The sequence below is a fragment of the Oncorhynchus keta genome, chromosome 4, assembly GCF_023373465.1.
Source record: "Oncorhynchus keta strain PuntledgeMale-10-30-2019 chromosome 4, Oket_V2, whole genome shotgun sequence".
Lineage (NCBI taxonomy): Eukaryota > Metazoa > Chordata > Actinopteri > Salmoniformes > Salmonidae > Oncorhynchus > Oncorhynchus keta.
Window position 1 is genome coordinate 50,412,347 of NC_068424.1, and position 23,353 is coordinate 50,435,699.

A 23,353-nucleotide genomic window follows, 5' to 3' on the forward strand; every position below is an offset into this window, starting at 1 on the left:
GTGGGTTAACTGCCTTGTTCAGGGGCAGAACGACAGATTTTTACCTCGTCAGCTCAGGGATTCGATCTAGCAACCTTTCGGTTACTGGCCCAACGCTCTAAGGACTAGGCTACCTGCCGCCCCAGGTAATCTAGTTCTTCTTAACCTCATTGAGATTGAAGAATCCTAGAGTGTCAGCTAAAGACTTACAGAAATCTCTGGAACATTCTAACATCTCTGTTGACGAGTCGGCAATACGTAAAACACTAAACAAGAAAGGTGCTCATGGGAGGACACCACGGAAGAAGCCACTGCTGTTAAAAAAAAGCATTGCTGCACGTCTGAAGTTTGCAAAAGTGCACCTGGATGTTCCACAGCACTACTGGCAAAATATTCTGTGGACAGATGAAACTACAGTTGAGTTGTTAGGAATGGACACACAACACTATATGTGGAGAAAAAAAGGCACAGCACACCAACATCAAAACCTCATCCCCACTGAAGAGTATGTTGGAGGGAGTATCATGGTGTGGGGCTGCTTTGCTGCCTCGGGACCTTGACAGCTTACTGTCAGACAGAAAAATGAATTCCAACGTTTATCAAGACAATTTGCAGGGGAATGTTAGGCTGTCTGTCCGCCGATTTAAGCTCAATAGAAGTTGGGTGATGCAACGGGACAACGACCCAAAACACAGAAGTAAACCAACAGAAAAGCTTCAACAGAAGAAAATACGCCTTCTGGAGTGGCCCAGTCAGAGTCCTGACCTCAACCCGATTGAGACGCTGTGGCATGACCTCAAGAGAGCAGTTCACACCAAACATCACAAGAATATTGCTGAACTTTTGCAGTTTTGTAAAGAGGAATGGTCTAAAATTCCTCCTGACTGTTGTGCAGGTCTAATCCACAACTATAGAAAACGTTTGGTTGAGGTTATTGCTGCCAAAGGAGGGTCAACCAGTTATTAAAGCGAAGGATTCACATACGTTTCCCACCCTGCACTGTGAATGTTTACACGGTGTGTTCAGTGTTCAGTTGTCTATTGTTGTGACCTAGATGAAGATCAGATCAAATTTTGTGACCAATTTATGCAGAAATCCAGGTATTTCCAAAGGGGTTCACATACTAATTCTTGACACTGTATATTCATATGGTCTGTTTGTAATGCAGCAGAGCTGTAGCTCTTCACTGTGCCCCTCTTACTCAAACTCCCAGAAGCCACTACTGTCTTTGTAGTGGCCCCCTGAAGACTAACCCACCAAAAGCTTTTTTTTTCTGAGGGAGTGTTAACAATGAATTATACTGCCCACACCACGTCTCTCTGTAGTCATGTGATTATCCATCTGAGGCATCTAATGTTCTAAAATAAAATAGAACCAGTAACTCCCCGTAGCGTGACCGCACGCTGGGGAACTAGTCCCACCATCTTCAGTTGGATTGAAGAGAAAGCGCTCTTCTCTGGAGACAGAGCGAGGCAGAGAGAGTTTAGAGAACATGGCCAACGGGTGGTGCCCCTGCTATATATGGTGGGGTCAACCCGTTAACGAGCACGCTCATTTATCCCAACGTGCAAGCTGCGAGACCTTCCATGTTTGAGTTCTGTGCACTCTGGCATCGTTTATGAGACACAGCGAGGGTTGTTTGGCGCTCTGTAACACGGCAGGGCCATGAATCACCTGTACTCTTACGGGAATCAGAGCTATGACAACATACACTAGCCTATGCTACGACACAGGCAGATGCCTCGCTGCCGAAAAAAAACACACAAAAAAAACACTCATCATCTCTATTTTAATTTCGATCTGAAGTCAATTTTTTTAAACTAACATTACCACTCCTCATTACGTGATGATTTGTTTGACTAATGTGTCAATGCCATTTATTTCATTGTTTATGTACTGTACTAACAATCCTCCCTATTGCTGTCCTCCCGGTCGGTTTTTAATCTGTATAAAACGTTTGTGAAAGAAATGCCTTTTTAATAACGAGTGGGTTACTGGCTGCTTTCTACTCTTTGTGTACAAAAGGATAAATAAAATTTGTATTTGCTACACAGAACGTCTGCTTGTGTTGGGTGTATGCCTCAAGCGATGATCCTGAATTGAATTATGAGAATCATCACATGATTCTTAACGATCATATCAATGCCAGAGCATCCTTCATTTCTTTTTCTTGTGTTTACGCTTGGACTTGAAAGAGCGGTTTCCAGTCGAGACCCCAGATTTGGTGTGGCTCGCCCCCTCCGATGAACACAGCTGTTCGTCAGAACTCTTTCCCTCTGATTTACTCCCTTCATTAATTTTGCTTTCCCCTGCCTCTCCTTTGTTAGGTCTGTTGATCTGTGTGTCTAACCCGACTCTCTCCTCAGCTACCTCTGAAAGTACCTCTGTGGCCTGTGGGTTAGGGAGGTCAGCGGTGGCTAATGGACTCCTATTGGTCGATTCGGATTGAATGGCTTTACTTCTTGTACTCTCATTGGTGCCTTTGTTCCCTGTGCTTCCCTTGGTTACTTCCTGGGTGGCAGTTAAGTGACATTTTCCCTTTTTCACAGCCTTATCCTTCCCTGATCTCTCTGTGGCTACATTATCTCTGCCTTCATTGGTCTGTGCCATATCGGTCTCTTTATCTCCTGCTCTGTTAACTAACCCCGCCTGTCCATCTCGCTCTGCCTCTATACTCACTCTTCTTTTCCCACTATCCTTCTCCACTCCCCCACTGCCTCCCTCTTTCTCAGCAATGGCTGCTTTCTCCACACACTTCGCACTCCCCTCCTCTCCTTTTCCCTCTGGTTTCTTCTCCTCTCTCACTCCATCACTACCTCCCTCTTTTACAGTCTTCTCTGGTTCCCCTTCTTTCTGAACGCTCCCCTCTACTTTTTTCTCCTCTTGAAACTTCACTGTCTTCTTTACTTTCCTGGCTTTGGTCTTGGTGCCCTCGAGGCCCCACTTTTCCTCTGTCGCTTCCCAGTAGTTCTTCTTGTCGATGATGTGCTTGTTCCGGAGGTTCTCGCCCAGCCTCTTCATCTCCTGATTGACGATGGGCTTGAACCTGGGCTCCAGACGTTCCACCTTCTGGAAGTCATTCCTGGCCTCCTCCTCGTTGCACAGAGCCGAGTGGGCTCTGGCCCGCTGGTACACTGCCTTGAAGTTATCTACAGAGAGATAAAGGGAGGGAGGGAGGGCGGTAGAGGAGGGGGAGAAACAGGGTACGGTAGAGGAATATATTTGTAGAGGGAAAGAGATGGAAGAGAGACACAGAAAGAAGTAAGGAGGGACATTGAGAGAGGAGACGAAGCAGGGAGAACAAAAGGGAGAAATGAATTAGAGAGAGGGAGATTAGAAGAGACAGGGAGAGGGAGACAGAGACAGTAAAAGATGTGCAGTTAGACAGTGAGTGAGAGGAGATAGACCAGAAAAAAGTGGGTAAGAGAGAAATGGAGAGAACATGAAAAATACAAAGAGAGTGAGAGAAAAAAGAGAGTTAAGGAGAAGGCTATGATCAGTAGCATATCACATCAAACTCTGCGATAAATAATTCAGGTAAAAAGAAAACAACGAATTTCACTCCTGTTGTGTTAAGAGCACAGTACCAACGAAGAATCACAATAATGGAGAATGATGCAAGTGGGTTTTGAAGCTTCCAGAAAAAAGGGAGAGCGAAAGATTGAAAAATCAAGTCTGGGAGCAACACAAGGGCGAGGTCCGCATAAAGACAACATTTGTACTACAGATGTCGAGCATTCAAATCAGAGCCCAGTGAGCACATAACGTTCTGAGAACCATAAGTTTCTTAGAGCTCTCCAACTGAGAGTGTGGTTTCTTTGCATACAACCTTCCCACAACTTTCTGGGATTGGTGCAGGATGGTTATTTTCTTGGTATTTTATTATTTTAACAGCTTTTTTCCTAAAAGTTCAAACATGGTTACATTTCATTTCAATTTTGATAATGTTCTAGAAACATTCTCCAACTGGTTTGACATTGGGGATGTTCGCAAATAATTCCGAGATCATTAAGAAACAACATTCTTCTGTGGGAATTTCAGTACTTCAGCATAATGTTTCCTCAGGGTTCTATTTAAAGTCATGTTCTCAAATTGTTCCCGAATGTTAAGAAACAACATTTTTCGGTGGGAATTTCAGCATAACGTTTCTTATAGGTTTCCTCGTGCTTCTATTTAAAAAGTCATGTTTTCATTGTTCAGAGAACGTTAAAACGTTCCATAAAAACCAAAAGGAAATAGTTGTAACGTTCAGAGAACGTTGTAAGAATGTTATTTTAAAAACATACACGTTCCGTTCTCAGCTTCAACAAAACTCTCCATCCTCTATCTTGTTAAGTATGTTCAGGTGTGCCCACTAGTTGGCCACACCTGATCTTAATGAGTGCTTGATTCCTTTGAAATGGGGTCTATTTGAATAGATGAAAATGAACAGCTTTGTATGCATAGTAAAACATGGCTTTTTAACTACATCCTGGTGGCGCAGTGGACTAATTCCATGGACAGAGAGCAGAAGATTATAGGTTTGAATCTCACTGATGCCATAATAAGAAATACATTTGTTTACACGATTAATAACTACAGAAATGAATTTCCATGTGTCCTATCTGTGCTTGGAATTCATAAAAGTTAACCCAAAATAAGATAGCAGTGTTATTAAAAGTCTTCTTCAAAAACCTCCAAATAACCAATCATTTCTGTTAATAAAACCTCCCTGGAATACTTTCAAGGAACCAGAGCACATTATCAGAACCTCCCTGCAACCTAAAAATAAACATTCCCAGAACAGGTGAAATATTCACTTCTGATCTCAGAACGTTTAAAAAGACGTTCCGTTTTACGGGTCAGGAAAGTTTGACTTCGTTCCCACAACTGCCAACGAATCAAATTTGCTAGCTGGGGTAAGTGTATATTTTTGATTTAAAATATTATTTCTCACTGATATGTTTCGAAAACCGTTTCGCATGCAATGATTATTGACGTCTCTAAACTTTTTAAAACAGAGTCTTGATTGTAGTTTACATGGTCCCACCTGTAAACGGTGCTCTGAGAACCATTGGGATAAGGCAGAATGCCTTGGGTTCTTCGAGAGCAATGGCAGCTGCTTCTCAACCATGAGAATAAGATGTAGGGAAGAGATAGAGAGTGGGGTAAAAATGTATAAATGGGGTGAGGGGGAAGTGAGTGAGCAGAAAAAAGAGGAGGAGACAGGTCCAGGGAGAAGAGAGAAGAAGACCGAGAGAGAGGTGGGGAGAGGTAAGAAACAAAGAGACAAAGGAAGAGAAAGGCAGACAGAGAAAAAGGAAGGTAGTGTGTGTGTGTGTGTGTGTGTGTGTGTGTGTGAGAAAGTACCTCTGTGTTTCTTGAGCAGCTTGGTGTTGAGTACCACCACTTCCTGGTAGTCCCTGAGCTCCAGCAGACACTGGCTGAGGTTGAGAGTGATCGGCACACGCACCTTCTCCAGAGAGTCCCAGTCCTCCCTCCTGTCTTTATAGCACACCTCCTTCATAGGGAGATGGAGAAAGAAAGGGGGGTGGGGATAGCCAGAGGGAGTGGAGAAAGGGACAGGAAGGGAGAGATCGGGGAAGGGAGAAGGAGAGGGGGAGAAAGAGAGCAGTAGATGGAGGGGAGAGAGAGGAATAGGAAGAGACGAAGAGAGATACGTGGAGGAAAGTGGGATAGAGGGGAATGACAAAGAGTAAGAGATGCTTGGGTGAGCGCTGTCACTCTTAAGATCTCCAAGGGTCTCGCTCTGTTATTTTTAGCTCTCCTCTTCGTGTTCCTGTTCTATTCTGCCAGTGTACCTTCAATCTTATAGCCTTGCTCTTCTCTCTTCAGTGGAGTGGCAACGATGCAAAATGAATAGAGCCTGTGAGATGCCAAGAACCAATGGCTCTTATGTAACAGGTATCATAGAGGAGTCTTCTTGAGGCGCTTGCACACTGCTCAAACAATGACCAACAAACTCCAGCATTCCAAAGTTGGCAGTTGTATGTTCAAAAGATTATCCAACAAATGCCTTCATGTATTGTCATTCTTAGCTATTTCATAACAACGTTTTACTGTCAGCCTGTCATTCCTCTACATTAATGAGTTGTTTCACACTGAATGAAGACATAACACCGAATGAACACACCCATGAATGAATGAACATTCCACTATTGGAATGAACACACTATTGAAAGAAAACACCATTGAATGAACTGACAATTAATGGACACTAACCTTGTTTTGAATGAAGTCCACGTACTCCAGAGCCTCCTTGAACTTTGTTGTGGCCTCGCTGTGTTTCTGTTCTGTAAGCAGGAAGTTACCCTCCTTTTCCAGGAACATGATGTGTCGTAACTTCTGCTGCCAGTCCATCCCCTCTATCACAGACAGAGCACTCTGATTGGTCTCTGGCTGGGTTTCCGGGGTGCTCTCTGTCCTCTTATTGGCTGTTTCATCCTTCATTGTAGCCTGATTGGCAGTTCTATCCTTCACTTTAGCCTTATCCTTCACTGTAGCAGTAATGGTTGTTCCATCCTTCTCTATAGCCTTTTTCCACCCTGTCTCATTCTGCTTGTCATCCTTGACATCTTTCACTTCCTCTTTGGAAGAGGCGGAGTTATCATTGCTTTTCTCCTTATCTTTCACCTTGGTCACTGTGCTCTCACCATCCTTGTCTTTCTTGCCCTCTTCATCTTCCTTCTCCTCATCTTCCGCTTTCTTCCCCTCTTTCTCCTCTTGCTCCAGGCAGTTCCAGTATTTCTCCTTCTCTTCCCAGTATTTCTCCTTCAGTCTGTCAGCGAGGAACCTCAGCTCTTTGTGCACCAGAGGGGCCAGAGTGATGTCCAGGTTGGCCACCATGTTGAAGTCTCTCTTGGCCTCCTTCTCGTTCCACACTGCAGCATGGGCCTTGGCCCTCTTGTAGTACGCCTTGACACAGTCTGTAGGAGAGAGGGAGGGAGGTGGAAAGGGTGGAGAAACAGAGACACAGCGAGAGCGAGAGAGCGATATTCATCAATATTCACTACCATCTTTGAAAGTAAGGCTTCATTAGACTGGATGCACTAGTGTAATGACACTAACCAACACACAGTAGCTAAGATTTTAATTTTTACTCATCTAGGGCTGTGCATGCTTGAAAATGACATCTCCAATCACTGTATTTTCTTATCAGTGGACAACACGACATAGAGAGTAAAGATATCCGCTTAGGGTGAGTGAGTGAGTGAGTGAGTGAGTGAGTGAGTGAGTGAGTGAGTGAGTGAGTGAGTGAGTGAGTGAGTGAGTGTAAGAGAAATAATAATATTTCAATAAAAAACAAGAGGCCCCCTGACTCAGGCCCCCTGTCTCAGAACACGCACACCACCAAATCCTGTTTCTCTGAGGAGCGGAGATGAGTGGGCTGCAGTGACTGGTTTAGATCTCCATTGATGGCTTTCCTCTCCTCCTCTCATTTCCTCTCCATTTCATCCCCACTCCCCTCAATCTTTCATTCTGCCAACATTTAAATTGATTTCTTCATAGCCTCTGGGAATAACCGAGCCGGTGCGCCACGGAGAACCTTCACCGACTCAGAGTCCCTCACAGAAAGAAGACGTCTCCCAGATGGAAGGAAGGAGGGATGTAGGAGATGCTAATGAAAGGTTGAATGCCAGGTTGGAAGTGATAGAGACGACAAGATAACAATGACAAGAGTAAAGAGGCTCAGGAGAGAGTGAGAAGGGGAAAAGGAGGGGAGAAGATAGTCTAGAATAGGAGAGGGTGGACGAGGGGTGCCGCTGTCTAAGGCACTGCTTCTCAGTGCAAGAGGCGTCACTGCAGTCCCTGGTTCGAATCCAGGCTGCATCACATCCGGCCGTAATTGGGAGCACCATAGGGCGGCGCACAATTGGCTCCGCATCATCCGGGTTTAAGCCAGGGTAGGCAGTCATTGTAAATAAGAATGTGTTCTTAACGGACTTGCCTAGTTAAATTAAGGTTAAATCAAATAAATAAAAATAGAGAAGAGAAGGACCGACAGGAGAGCAGAGGAAAGGACAGAGAGAAGAGGAGATGCTTTCATCGAATGAGATGAGAGGAAGGCACTAGGCAGCCATCGCTATAAGTTGAAGCCGAGGAACAGAACAGAGAGTGAAGACAAAAACAGCCCATGGACAGTGTCTCAGGGTTCAGTCATAGGGCACTGAGCTACGTACATGTCAGAATGGCGACTCCTTGAGGATTGTGGAGACACATAGAAGGCAGCACAGCGCTAATCCCTGAGTCAAGCAGAAACGTCTTTCAACTGCAGTGCACACCAAATCAGACTTCAAGACAGGAAGTGAAGGTGTCAGTAATGTTGCTGAAGAAACAGCTGGCTTGTACACGCAAAAAGGGCTATACAAAGAATATAGGCAGTAAACGTAAAAAGACAGACAAGTATTATTCTACATTTTTTGGGACAATCATCACTGTTGTCCATCATGCTCCAACTCCAACTAATGACTCCCATAAAACAAAAAAATTTGCTCAATACGTCATTTTCGGGATACAAAACCCGGGATTGCATGACTGTATGTTTGTATTTGTGCCTGCATGTGTGTGTGTATATCTTTATGTGTGTGTGTTACCTTTGTGTTTGTGTATCAGGTCACTGGTATGCTCCAGAACCTCATAGTACTCCTCCAGCTCCAACATGCACTGACAGTAGTTCAACACTAGGGGGGTGATGAGCCTGTCCACGGCTATGTAGTCCTCATCACCTGGCATCTCCTACAGGTGGGAAATTAGTGTCTGTGACCAGCTTCTTTATCATGTTGACATTATTCCTCCCTCCCTCCTCATGTTGTATGTCATGGATGTTCTCCCTCCTTCTCTCTTCATTTCCTTCCCATCACATCCCCCCCTCGCTCCCTACACTTATCTTTTCCAATCCCTCCCTCCATGCCCCTTTCTTTCACTCGTCATAACATTCTCTCCCTCCCTCCTCTCACCTTGGACAGTACAATCCGGAGTAGCACCACAGCTTCCTGGTACTTCTTGGCAGCCTCTCTGAAGTGTCCCTGTCTGACCAGCGCATTGCCCTGCAGGTGGAGCGAGGGCACTTCCTTCATCTTCTCATCCTTGTCCATTATCCACGACTCCCGCTTGTACGAGAAGGGGTCTCCCACCTGGGGAGATCAGGGGCGACAGGCAGAACAAATGTAAAAAGTCATCCAGGGTCTGGTTCATTTAGACACACGGTAACAAAATCTTCTGCAACGGAAATTGACCTGTTAGTCCCTCCCTGTTTTCTTCTGTTTGGTGCCAACTGAACACAACCCACCTCCACTTGGCTGAGGATCGAATGTGTTGCCTTTGACTCCGCTAGTCGGTTAGCGGCTGGTTACATAAACCGTTTTGTTTGTGAATCGAGTGGTTGATGTAGGATGAGCTGTTGTTCGTTGGAGACAGAGAAGGCTGTGTTTGGAGTCGGTTTGTAATGTAACGGGCGGAAATGATTGTCTGGAAGTTTGTTTGTGGGCGCCGAGGTGTGTTTGTTTGGACAGATGTGCGTGAGTGACAGAGGTGTGTTGCTGTTCACATTGGGAGATGTGTTCATAAACTGAGGGGGTGTGTACTTCTAATGGACTAGGTGTATAACCACTGGTGCATGTGCATTCCCTCTGTGCCAATGTAACATGTGTGTTGTGTGTGTAGCGCATTTTACCCCTCTCCTCCTCCTGCAACTCCTCCCCAGTTCTTAAATGTACATGTCACTGTCAATTTACCAGGTCAATGAAGGGTTAATGACTAAAATGATGACGATAGTGTAACAGATTGTTACCTGAATGAGCTCCATGATGAAGATCAGTGCCTGAGGTGTTCTCATCAGTTCATCCAGCTCAGGCCAGCCAGTAGTGTTGTAGTTGAACATGTTCCCCATGCCACACGTGTGCCTCTGGCCCTCTAGGGGGTCCTTGCCCTGGGCAATCAGCCTCATCCCCTTGGACACGATAGGGTACAAGCCTGTGTGCTGAGACGGGAAATAACACCACTATGACTCAAATAGAGTCAGAGGGACAAACCAACGTGGCCTCAGAGCATTTCAAATGATTCTGTATGCAAATCCGAGACACTCTAGTATGATATGTTATACTGTATTCATACTGTATGGCATGTGTTAATTTGTGAATGTCCATCGTCCATCTTGTATGATATGTTAGGAATTGCAATTAGTACAATATGTTACGAATTTGCAAAACGGATGATATGTCACGAATTCCAATTTGCTCTAATTAGAATCAGTGTGCTAGATTAGGGTTGGAGCGAAACCTACAGGACGGCAGCTCTACGGGAACAGGGTTGAGGAGCCCTGCTCTAAGGGTTAGGTTAGGGGAAGAGTTAATTAAAAGGGTTAAGGTTAGGGGAAGAGTTAATTAAAAGGGTTAAGGTTAGGGGAAAGGTTAGTTAAAAGGGTTAAGGTTAGGGGAAAGGTCAGTTAAAAGGGTTAGGTTAGGGGAAAGGTTAGTTAAAAGGGTTAGGTTAGGGGAAAGGTTAGTTAAAAGGGTTAAGGTTTAGGGGAAGGGTTCGTTAAAAGGGTTAGGTTAGGGGAAGGGTTAGCTAACATGCTAGGAAGTTTCAAAGTTGCTAAAACGCTGAAGTTGTCTGTGATGATTCAAACACACAACCTTCGGGTTGCTAAATGTTCGCGTTGTACTCCCACCCCTCCACCACGACCAACCACCCTTCTTTCGTTTTTGCTTTAGGTAACCATCTATCTTACGTAACCATACCAAACGTAACATACAGTATCATACTCATTTGAGTGTCCCGGATTTACGTTGTTTATGTTATGTCTAGTCTATGAGACAAGGCTGCACAAACACACACACAGAGAACAACTCCGTTGTGACACAAATGGAGTCCATTTGAGAAACAAACACTCACAATATCGATGTGACTAAAATAGACTCAAGAGGTACTTTTTCACCTCACCACTGCTGGTTGCTGAACTAGCGGCCCTAAACTAACCAATCACAAGCACCATTTAACTTGCAAATGTTTGCTACTCTTTGCTTTTCCCAGAAGGAGAAATAGAAAAATTGTTGCAGACAAAAATATTTCTGTTTTAGTTTTTAATTGTGTACGTAGGAGGCCACCAGAAGTAGGTTCATCTTTAGAAGTATGAGGAGAGCAAAGCTTCCTCCACCACCCCAGGGAACACTAATTACCAGACAATTTGGGGTCCCTGGATCTCCTGACTCTCGCCTCTTTTTCGCATCGGGAGGTGAAGACGTCTGTGTGTGTGTGTCTATTTGTGTGTGTGTGTGTGTTTAATTGGTCCTTGGACTCACAACAGCATCGCACCAGAACTCAGCCACCTCTCCGATCCTCATGGAGGTCAGCAGAGTCTCCCACACCTCCATCTTGAACATCTTCCCCACAAAGATCTCCATTGGCACTTTGGCTTTGGCTTTACGACTGTCGTCAATCACAGTGCGCTCAAAGTTGTCCAACAGCGTCTGGAAGTGGAACACCAGCTTGGATGGAGATGAGGGGAGGGATATAGAAAGAGTGGGGATTAACTGTGGTCATATGTTCCAGAGCTTTCCATTGTCAACACACACACACACACGTACGCACGTGCACCTACACATACATAGTGTCATTTGGAGTGTGTTTGTGTGTGTTGGGGGGTGTCTGGACACTGGCTGATCCTCTGCTCCACTCTGTGTGTGTTTGGGATGCTATGGCCCTAACCTTCTTTTGCTCTCGTTAACTGGAGTTATTTGTTTGAGGCTTGCGACAGAATGGGAGCAACACAGAACACAGCTGTTGAATGGGCCAGATATTCATGTAATTTTCCAGGAAAATGTTAGTCATCGTTGGACTCCAGGCCTGGGGCCTTATGGCTGGACATGATCAGGTGATGTGTGTGTGTGTGTGTGTGTGTGTGTGTAGTTAGGAGACGTCATCAGCACCACAAAGCCTATGCATGAACACACTGATCCGTGACTGTTCAATCCCCACAGATGGCAATACGCTGTGTAGCAATTGTGTTGACCCAATGTTAGAGGGGTGTTACACCCAGATACAGAATATTTTACTCCCTCGCCGGAATTACTCTAATCGAGGTGGGCAGAGAGATACTCTAAAAATGTACATCGCTCTGTAAAGTATTAATTGCTACACAACGCTAATTATACATTGCATAATTTCCTCCACACATTAAACCCTAGGCATATCTAGAGTTCAGCGGTTTCTAAAAAGGCAACCTGTTCCCTATATAGGAGACTACTTTTGAAGTCAAAAGACTTGCCCTATATAAGAAATAGGATGCAATCACAGACGCACACGGTCATGTCTGTGGGCGTTATGTCTTACCTTGGTCCCCGGTGGAAAGTGGGGCATTGGGCCATTCCCGCCGACCAGAATCTTCTTCTTGACTCCTGGGTAGTTCAGCAGGTACGTCTCCTCCATTTTAGCTCCCAAACTTCCTTTTCTCTAAACTGTGGCTAGGTAAAAAGGTGTGGTTTAAACCCTGGGGCTACACTGCAGGGGGACGAAGCAGCAGTGTATGAATTTAGACTCTCTCCCCTGCTCTCCCTAATTAGTCTAGTGAGGAGGGAGTGTGTTGGCGTCCTGAGGCAGCCCGGTGCAGTCCTCCTGCTCTCTGACAGATTGCTAGATTACCAGGGTTTGAAGAAGGCCACTTTAATCTGGGCATGCTAATTCCCCCCCCAAATCCTCAGAATAATCCCCTGTAAGAAGTTGAAGAGGTGGGTGACCAGAGGAACATGTGAGGGCGAGGCAGAGAGAGATCACTGTGGAAGAAGATCTTTCTAGAAGGTAGGAAGGTAAATCCTCGAGGACGTGGGAGACCATTGTCTACTCAACAGGGGTTGATGACTAACTACTCTGCCTCTGTAATTGCTATGGTCAGACTCAGTGGTTTCCATTGCTAGGTCAAATGAGGTGAGACAGTGTTGATCTGTCACTAGGAAATGTCAAACACAAACGATTCAATGGCTTAACGAGTTTATTTACAGAGATCTACCAACCTATTAAATAAAATAGGAAGAATACAAAAACAGGAAACACGAGTCCTCCAACGAGTCCATGATGTCTGGAGGCAAAAGGGAAAATATATAATGGAATGAAACAGTATGTAAAGGAGGAGGGCTCTTTCAGTGGTGGCAGATGCTTCTTCTCTATTCCCCAGCCGGTCTCACAGCACCCATTTGACACTTGGCTGCCCCCTGGTGGTCACTTGGGTCACTTCTCGATCAGTGAGTCCAGCTGCTCCTGAAGCGAGGCCAGCTGTTGGAGCAGAGATTGGGAGGGTTGATTGATGCCTAATGCCCGGGTGTAATTAGTAGGCTAAGTGGATAATGATTAACACGTCTTCCAACATTATTCCTTTTCCATTCATTTGTCAATACAAACAGCAAAACAAGCTGATGTGAAGACAGAGACGGGACTTGAATACTGATCGTTGGATTGGTGTTAAGAGTTCTTGACAATTCCAATTAAGATCGATTTAGATTGAGTCAAATAATTGACTTAGAAATAAAGAAAACCCTCGCCATTGGATGTGTAAGGATGTTCAGTTGCTCGGTGAAGACAATGGCAGTTCAATAAAGTGCTTCTTATATAAAAAAATAAAAAATGTGTTTTGGTGTGCTTGTTTGTCTATTCAATTCAAGCATCTTAAATTGCACTGTAACTTTGCGACAGTTTACTTTCCCCTTTGCATTCCTTTGGTAAATTCTGCTTAATACCAAATGAAATGATCAATATACATATAAATTGATGCGGTTTTAAATGCACCTTCCAGTCTTGCTCAGCCAATCTTACCTGCTCCATCGCTCCTCCTGATGAATGATTTAATTGAGCAGAGCCTGATAGCAGTTCTGCTAAATAAGAGCAGAGTATAGTCTGTCTCAGCATTAGACAGTTCCCTTCGATTGTTTTGATGTTTGAAATTGGAGCCTGCCGTTGCGCGTAGTGAGCGTATCGTTCACCTGACAGAAAGGCTATTTGGAATGTCAGTCAGATTCCCGTGACCTTTTCCTGTGGCTGGGATAATAATGGTGAAAGATAGAGAACTCAGCCAGGCGAGGCCAGCCGAGCAGAGAGCTGAAATGTCTTGGTAAAACAAGCCAAGGCTGCCCGTGTCTCACACGTTTTTAAATCTGCCCCGAAGAGCTGTTGGCGGAACTATGAATTTTTATGGGGTGTTTTTCCCTGTGAGGAACGCACAAAGGGCTGATGGCAGAAATGTAATATTTATGCCTTCTAAAAAAATTACATCTTCAAGTTGCCCTGCGGTCGGAGTTTGGGAAGTTTGACACGTAGTAGTTTATAGTGGTTATATTCCACATAAATACTTCTCCCTCCGAGGTTGTGTGTGCGCATTTGAGTGAAAGAGTACAAGACTTCTTTTTGAAGGCCGATATGAAATCAGTCTGTGGTCATCTCACTCTGCTATATGACTCAAATGTCATGTAAAAGTAGTGTCTATAGCTCACTTTCAGCACCTGGTTCTCCACCTTCATAATGAGGTCCTCCTGTTGTTTCTTGCGGGCGCCCGTCTCCTTCAGCTTGGCCTTCACACCGTCTACCTGCACCTGGTACTCCATCACCACAGGAGGAGGCACAGAATAACCATTTACAGCGTCAGGTTTCCTCAAAACACACAGGTTTCACAATAGCTCAATGAAACCCGAGTTCATTCCTCATCTCCACTCTTAAAATCTACATTGAGTGAAAGCAATAAGCTGGACATGTGTCATTGTGATCCTCTTTAAGATGCATATGAAGCAGGGAAAGGAAACATTAGAAGGTGACAACTGGTATGGAGATTCAACCCACTGACTCTTCCACACACAGCAGCACCAAGACACGGCCATTTGCTACACGCCAACTGAAATTGCATAAAACCAACAAGGGCCTCTGATTTGCACAAATCAGAACACATGCTTCATTCTTCCATCAAAACCTGTGGCAATCAGGTAATTTGCCTCCAGGAATCAGCAGTATAAACAATACCAAAGCATACTCCCGCGCACCTGTTTTGGTGAAAAGCTGAGGGACGGGGCTGGAGAAATGTAACCACGCTCTAATTCATAGAGCGATGGATGCAAGGACTGACCATCCATGTTATCAACACGAACATGTTTTGGGGCTACATAGTGTTTGTTTACATTTACCTTGTTTACAATGCTTGGAGTAAAACAAACTTATATTTTGGGTTCCAGTGGGGTATGACAGTGATATTCTTCAAGAATACAGCGGCTTCAGAAAGAATTCAGACCCCTTACATTTTGTTATGTTACAGCCTTATACTAAAATGGATTAAATCGTCGTCCTTTCTCCCATTCTTCTCTGCAGATCCTCTCAAGCTCTGTCAGGTTGGATGGGGAGCGTTGCTGCACAGTTACTTTCAGGTCTCTCCAGAGATGTTTGATCGGGTTCAAGTCCGGGCTCTGGCTGAGCCACTCAAGGACATTCAGAGACTTGTCCCAAAGCCACTTCTACGTTGTCTTGGCTGTGTGCTTAGGGTCGCTGTCCTGTTGGAAGGTGAACCTTCGGCCCAGTCTAAGGTCCTGAGCAGGTTCTGTACTTTGCTCCATTCATCTTTACCTCGATCCCGAATAGTCTCCCAGTCCCTGCCGCTGAAAAACATCCCCACAGCATGATGCTGCGACCACCATACTTCACGTAGGGATGGTGCCAGGTTTCCTCCAGATGTGGAGTCTGGCATTCAGGCCAAAGAGTTCAATCTTGGTTTCATCAGACCAGAAAATCTTGTTTATCGTGGTCTAAGAGTCTTTAGGTCGCTTTTGGCAAACTCCAAGCGGGCTGTCATGTGCCTTTTGCTGAGGAATGGCTTCCGTCTGGCCACTCTACCATAAAGGCCTGATTGGTGGAGCGCTGCAGAGATGGTTGTCCCTGCAGAGATGGTTGTCCCATCTCCACAGAGGATCTCTAGAGCTCTGTCAGTCAGAGTGACCATCGGGTTCTTGGTAACCTCCCTGACCAAGGCCTTTCTCCCCGATTGCTCAGTTTAATACATTTGAAAAAATGTCTAAAAACCTGTTTTCATTTTGTCATTATGGGGTATTGTGTGTAGATTGCTGAGGATTTCTTTTTTAATAAGGCAGTAATATAACAAATTGTGGAAAAAGTCAAGGGGTCTGAATACTTCACAAAGGCACTGTATATCCAGCAATAGGCCAATTTAAAGTGAATCCAACCCCAAAACCAGGCTGAGGTTAATGTTAGCTCTCCGTTTTCTGGCCCACATTAGCTTTCATTAGTAGGGAGATGGCCTGAAAACACGTTACGTGGAATCCGTTGAATTCAATCAAAGACTATTGATTTAAAAGAAAACGTGCTACAGATGTCATGGGCTCCTCATTAACGGCACTAGTTTCACAGGCATGTGTGTGGACAGCCACAGCCAGACTTTGACCCATTAAAAGAGGCAGCCCTACAATAGATTAACGGAAAGCTGCAGGACTGGGATGCAGCTTTAGCTGTGTGACGGACAGCTCCATGTGAGCCAGTGAAGGTGCACCGAGCTGTCAAGAGAGACAGAGAGCTCGCCCAGCTGTGACTGAACCAGGCTGCAGGAGGAGAGAGAGAGCACCTGTCAGTCTTCTGAGTGGGGAGATAACTGGAGATGAAGGGATGGAGACGTTCGTCTGACCTAGAAAACTCAGTCTTACTCTAACTTAAGCTCATTTGTGTAGGGTTGGGTATTGCCGTCCTCCATTTTGACAAGGGGACATATAGAGTGGTTAATGTGATTTGATGTCCGATCTTTTTGTCGGTCCTCAGGCGGTGCTTCTGTTCTGAAATTACGCCCACATATCAGCCCCAACCCCCACCCACCCATCCTCTTCTCACGTTGGCTGCTATTCCAATAACGCAGACAGATCATTCTGATAGGTGCCACGTTGATACCAATTACAAGACAATCACTCTCCTGTTAGAATAGATATGAAAATGTTATTGCCAAGGAACATTTTGGTTGCCAAAATGGAGACAGGATGCCAACGTCTGAATATGTACGACTGCGATCCCCTCTCCATCTGTTTAAATGATATATTTTTCTGTTTTCAGTGTTCTTACGACTCTCCACCAACAAAACACAGTCTTCCCTGTAGGACAGTCATGGACCCACTCGGGCCTACTCTACTGTGCTGGGAGTGGGACAGTGTAAGGCTATGTGACATACCGTTTGTTCCAACTTCTGTATGGGTGTTGTTTGGGGAAAACGGTTATGTTACAGTCTAATTCTTTATAAATGCTGAAGTACTATACTTACTGTACGTACTGGAGTGGAAAAACACTTCTTTAACTTATAGGCCGCGAGAATTGATTAGAACCTGGTCTTGTTTGACAATGCTTTAAAGAGGTGGAGCCAAGTCCCGCCATCTCTCGTGTAACCTTGCCTCCCGTTAGGCGAGGCAAGCAGCTCTTTGTGCAGAGGTATATAATGACTGTGAATTCGTAACCTCTGAGTTCCTCTCCGGGGTTTATCCTGTGTGATCTCCCTTGCAATTGCTTGAATAAACTCTTATTAACTGGATAATGAGCTCTGCCTGATCCTTGGAACGAGTTTTCCTCAACAGTGGGGTGGCTCTCAGGTGGTGGGAGAGTGGAACGTGTTATGGCTCTCATTTCAAACGTCAGCCACATATTGCGTTAACTGTGAGCCACTCTGTATGGAACCAAAGTATCTGCTATACGACAATATCAAAGTATTATGTGAGAGGAGCTTGTTGTGCCCACTTCCATGGTGCTTACCAGAGGAGCCATGCCCCATCTGCTGAGTCCAGGATGACCAGACAGCCTTTGTTGTCTGCCTCCTTGGTCTCATCCTCAGCTATCACCTCCCAGCCTGAACACCAGGTTAGGGAAACATTGGTGTCCAAACACTACCTCACTGCTTTCATTAAGTTATGTGATGTTCCAACTATTACAAACATACTGGCTTCAATATGGGCCAACAATGATATATTAAAGTTCAAGAGTCCACTTAAATCAACACTCAGGGAGCTGTTGATGCTGTGCCCCTGGGGTAGGCAACGCTGGTCCTGGGGTGCCGCAGGCACTTCATGTCTTTGATTTAACCAACCTTGAAGACCAGGTGTCTTCAATTTAGATGACCAATGAACTGATCAATTAGCTCAGTTGGTTAGGTGTGGTGCCAGTTGGAACAAAATCCTGCGGCATGCCAGGAACAGGGTTGCCTACCCCTTCGGTACCCTGTTCTGTGCTCTTATTCTGTCCTGCTGCTTTATTGTTTCATTACAGTGCTAACACGAGAAGGTGTTGGTGCAGGTGACATTAAGACATTAGCAGGAGTCAGTTCGGATGAGGCCCAGCAGAGCAGAGAGTAGGCTCCCGCTGGCCTCTCCTCAACAGCTACAGGCTGTTGTGTTTCATTTACGGTGTACGCCTTTAGGCACGTGTCAAACTCATTCTACGGCGGGTCGAGTGTCTGTGGGTTTTTGCTCCACCCTTGTACTTGATTGATGAATTAAGGTCACTAATTAGTAAAGAACTCCCCACACCCGGTTGTCTAGGTCTTAATTGAAAGAAAAAGAAAAAAACCCGGAGACACTACACCCTCCATGGAATGAGTTTGACAGCCCTGATCCAAGAGACGGATTGATACAGCATTAGAGAGAGTGAGTCTGTGTGGTATATATATATATATATATATATGTGCTTGTTTGCCCCAGTGCATGATATAAAAGGACACGGACACTAACGGCCTCTGCGTCAGTGCTTAGCAATCTCTTTACCTTCACGTCGGGAGACTCGATGTACTGCAGAGGAAATCAGATTACATTTACTTCTGGCCTCCAGACTACTGCACACCGCCTCGGCACACACACACACACTGCCCTCAGAGCGAACATCTGGCCATGTGCCAGCAAACACATTTTGAATACAACAGGGAGCCAAATCAATATGGCCCTGCACCTTAAAGATGATTTATTCAAAAGACAAAGTAGGAATCCTTTCTCTCATTCGCTCGGATCAAAGCGTAGTTAGATTGCTTTTATGCATATCTTTGGGCCAAATGAAGATAGGCCTTTATTTACACTGAAGAAGAATATAAACTCAACATGTAGAGTGTTGGTCCCATGTTTCATGAGCTGAAGTAAAAGATCCCAGAAATGTTTCATACACACAAAAAGCCTATTTCTCTCAAATGTTGTACACAAATCTTAACATCCCTGTTAGTGAGCATTTCTCCTTTGCAAAGATAATCCATCATTCCGACAAGTATGGCATATCAAGAAGTTGATTAAACAGCATGATCATTACACAGGTGTACCTTGTGCTGGGGGCAATAAAAGGCCACTAAAATGTGCAGTTGTCACAACACAATGCCACAGATGTCTCAAGTTGAGGGAATGTGCAATTGGCATGCTGACTGTAGGAATGTCCACCAGACCTGTTGCCAGAGAATGTAATGTTAATTTATCTTCCATAAGCCACCTCCAAGACTATTTGGCAGTACGTCCAACCAGCCTCACAACCGCAGACCACGTGTATGGCGTCATGTGGGAAAGTGGGTTGCTTTTGTCATTGTTGTGAACAGAATGCCCCATGGTGGCAGTGGGGTTATGGTATGGGCAGGCATAAGCTATGGATAATAAATATAATTGCATTTTAGCGATGGCAATTTGAATGCACAGAGATACTGTATCGAGATCCTGAGGCCCATTGATGTGCCATTCATCTGCTGCCATCACCTCACGTTTCAGCATGATAATGCAGAACCCCATGTCGTAAGGATCTGTACACAATTCCTAGACGCTGAAAATGTTCCAGTTCTTCCATGGTCTTCACACTCAGACATGTCACCCATTGAACATGTTTGGGATGCTCTGGATCGACAGAGTGTTCCAGTTCCCACCCAATATCCATCAACTTCGCCATTGAAGAAGAGTGGGACAACATTCCACAGACAGCCTGATCAACACTACGTGAAGGAGACGTGTCATGCTGCATGGGGCAAATGGTGGTCACACCAAATACTGACTGGTTTTCCGATCCACGGCCCTACTTTTTTTTTTAAGGTACCTGTGACCAACAGATGCATATCTGTATTCCCAGTCATGTGAAATCTATTTATTTAATTTGACTGATTTCCTTATATGAACTGTAACGCAGTCAAATCTTTAAAAATGTTGCATGTTGTGTTTATATTTTTGTTCAGTATATATGTAAATCGTAGTTTACTTCCGCTGCCGTTGCTATTTTTACGTCGTTTGAATAAAGGGCCTGGGACGAGATCTCGGCATCATCTTAAGAAAATATTCACGAGAAGAAGGGAAAGTGCGCTTAAGAGGAAACGAATGTCAGTAGCTCTCTTTTTTTAAATATCTTCTTGAATCTTCTCTTCCTTGTGTTCTTCAGAGGACAGGTGGGAGACCAAAACATTATCATTTCAAGTTCACAGCTCAATCAAAAAGCAAACTTCTAGACCTGCTGAGGCTTGAGGTTAAGTCTCGGCAGCCGGGCTACAAAGTGCTACACTCAGCAAATTTCAATACAGAGGGGATATAGTTCTACTTACTGCCATGGTTCCACACAAAGCTCTTGACCTCGTCTTTGACCTTCTTCTTCTTCTTCTTGGGGTCTACAGTACCAGTGGGCTCCTCCGGGGGAGGGTAGAGGCCTCCGTCCAAAGTGCACAGCAGTCTTCTAGAAGGACCGTTTTCAGAGACTCCAGGATGCAGGACAGATCCACCAGTAGGGGATGCGGTCACTTCTCACGATGCCATGGTGACCATTAACTGGAGAGGGAGCAGCATGTCATTTCACGCTTATGTCATAAGCCTATGCCTATTGATATTATACTATAGATGCATATGCTATATGTCCTACATGCCCGGTAAGGAATGGACATTCTCTGATGCTGGGAGATTTAATTGAATAACCTCATATGGACCAAAATGTTCAAATAGGCTTTAGGGTTAAACAAGGTTCTTCCTACTTTACTTTCAAATGGCTTAATCAGCATGATTAATGAGGCCACTTTACAGTATCCTTGATTTGAATTATGCAAATTACAAAGCCTAACTTTCTACATTAAAGTGTGGTAATGGTGAGTGAACAGTTAGGACAACAAGGTACACTTGCACGAGCAACACATGACGGCTCAATACATATTAGACCATAAATGAGTTGAATAGAGTTTGACCTACCAGTCTGTCTTTGAGGTTCATGCTGCTAGATTGGGTAATCCGTTTTATCGTTGAGGCATATTCTTTTGTCAGAGATAATGCAAATTAGAAAGACATCCATTACCGACTTGGTTCCTGGCATGGCAAGGGTTAGGTTAGATAAAGAGGTTAGGTTAGCGAAAATGCAAAAAAATGTTGACGTTAATTTGACAAAAACTAGATCCCGCCTAGCTCTCAACCTCTAGGCGGCATTACGCCTTTACAGTTCTGAGCCATTAGCTTCGCCCATGACTGCCTTATGTCAACTACAATCCGGATGCTGCGTTTTGATATTTAGAATCTATAATAATCATCACTTGCGCTATGATTAAGAAACATATGGGCTTTATCTTTCTTCAGCGATAAAGAGTCGTTCAAATAAAAAAAAGATACATTACACGACCAAAAGTATTTGGACACCTGCTCGTCGAAAATCATGTGCATTAATTTGGAGTTGTTCCCCCCTTTGCTGCTATAACAGCCTCCAATCTTATGGGAAGGCTTTTCGCCATATGTTGGAACATTGCTGCGGAGACTTGCTTCCATTCAGCCACAATAGCATAAGTGAGGTTGGGAGATTAGGCTTGGTTTACAGTCAGCTCCAATTCATCGCAAAGGTGTTCCATGGGGTTGAAGTCAGGTTTCTGTGCAGGCCAGTCATGGTCTTCCACACCAATCTCTATAAGGCATTTCTGTATGGACTTTGATTTGTGCACAGGGACATTGTCATGCTGAAACAGGAAAGGGCCTTCCCCAAACTGTTCCCATAAAGTTGGAAGTGCTTAATCATCTAGAATGTCATTGTATGCTGTAGCCAGCACAAATATTTTCCTTCACTGGAACTAAGGGGCATGGAAAACAGCCCCAGACCATTATTCCTCCTCCACCAAACTTTACAGTTGGCACTATGCATTGGGGCAGGAAGCGTTCTTCTGGCATCCGCCAAACCCAGATTCGTCCGTTGGACAGCCAGATGGTGAAGTGTGATTCATCACTCCAGAGAAAGCTTTAGCAGTGCAGAAATTTGATCAACTGACTTGTTGGAAAGGTGGCATGCTATGACTGTACTACAGGAGGTTGGTGGCACCTTAATTGAGGTGGACGGCTCGTGGTAATGACTGGAATGGTAACAAATACATCAAGCACAAGGTTTCCAGGTGTTTGATGCCATTCTATTTGCACCGTTCAGGCCATTATTATGAGCCGTTCTCCCCTCAGCAGCCTCCTGTGGACAGTGCCACATTGAACGTCACTGAGCACTTCAGTAAGGCCATTCTACTGCCAATGTTAGTCTATGGAGATTGCCTGACTGTGTGCTCAATTTTATACACCTGTCAGCAACAGGTGTGGCTAAAATAGTAAAATCCACTAATTTGAAGGGGTGTCCACATACTTTGGTACATATAGTGTACACTTATTGTAGCAGTTTTGTATAGATTATACAGGTATGGGTGCCTTCATCTGACAAAACTACACTTCCCGAGTTACGCTTACACTAATTATCACAGGTGGTTGCCTCTTGTCTACAGTCTGTTTTCCATAAACAGGAGCTGTAACATGGAGATATGGCCCTGTGGGAACACTAACTCTATCAAGGTGTGTATTAATTTAACCTTTTGTTTTTTTCATGATTTCTCGCTGATATGAAAGCTATGGTCCGTAACGCAAGCGATGCATGTTAATGTTCAGACTGAGGATCAGGGATCTTATTAACAAAACTCCCCACCCGCAGAAGACGCCTTCATGATTAAGGGCTAGATCCCTTCTGGCCATGACACAGGTTAGGAGAATTAGGTTAAGGTTTGGAAAAGAGTTCGCTTAAATGCTCTCCTAACCTCTTATGAAAAGTCATTCCTGTCCTCGAGTACTCCCAATTGCACACATTTTCGTTGTAGCCCAGGTCAAACATGTCTCGTTCAACTCATTGAGGGCCTGATGATTAGGTGATAAATTGAATCAGGTGTGTTTGTCCAAAACTACAATAAAAATGTGTACTGTTGGGGGAACATGAAGACCAAAGTTGGGAATCACTGCTGTACTCCATCCTTATTGTGGGCAGCCACAGGACAAATTGACTCTCCAGCTCATGTTGTGCTTCTTCGTGTGTTTTTTTTGTAACTGACCTTCCCCACTGCAAATTAGTGCATAATAACAGATTAATATTAATATTT

At 44.6% G+C, this 23,353-nt stretch overlaps 2 protein-coding genes and 1 long non-coding RNA gene across 6 annotated transcripts in view; 1 reads left to right on the top strand and 2 right to left on the bottom strand.

Annotated features, from left to right (window-relative positions):
* The window catches only part of LOC118384025 (dystrophin-related protein 2-like), a 267,685-nt gene that overhangs the window by 211,974 nt on the left and 32,358 nt on the right, over window positions 1–23,353 (top strand). The gene's annotated exons all lie outside the window — the stretch shown is intronic.
* Window positions 1,409–12,586, bottom strand: LOC118376792 (FK506-binding protein 5). The gene is made up of 8 exons (XM_035763579.2): window positions 12,310–12,586; window positions 11,280–11,465; window positions 9,770–9,958; window positions 8,937–9,113; window positions 8,574–8,715; window positions 6,202–6,905; window positions 5,329–5,479; window positions 1,409–3,128 (listed from the first exon to the last, which is right to left on the bottom strand). The coding sequence occupies exons 1-8, from the start codon at window positions 12,403–12,405 to the stop codon at window positions 2,137–2,139; spliced, it is 2,637 nt and encodes an 878-aa protein (XP_035619472.1). The 5' UTR covers window positions 12,406–12,586; the 3' UTR covers window positions 1,409–2,136.
* LOC118376801 (uncharacterized) lies at window positions 12,947–21,725 on the bottom strand. Of its 4 annotated transcripts, none has more exons than XR_004824104.2 (4): window positions 21,165–21,725; window positions 20,534–20,753; window positions 14,457–14,555; window positions 12,947–13,245 (listed from the first exon to the last, which is right to left on the bottom strand). It is a non-coding gene; the product is annotated as an uncharacterized LOC118376801 (long non-coding RNA). The 4 variants fall into 4 exon arrangements; XR_004824102.2 differs by having other exon boundaries at window positions 14,457–14,561; XR_004824099.2 differs by lacking the exon at window positions 14,457–14,555 and having other exon boundaries at window positions 21,165–21,480.

Coding starts and splice junctions, on each gene's coding strand:
- LOC118376792 (XM_035763579.2), bottom strand. CDS start 12,405: ATGGAGGAGACGTACCTGCTGAACTACCCAGGAGTCAAGAAGAAGATT. Junction 9,114..9,769: donor TCATCATGGAGCTCATTCAG/GTAACAATCTGT, acceptor TGATCTCCCCAG/GTGGGAGACCCCTTCTCGTA. Junction 6,906..8,573: donor CCTGATACACAAACACAAAG/GTAACACACACA, acceptor TCTCTCCTACAG/ACTGTGTCAAGGCGTACTAC.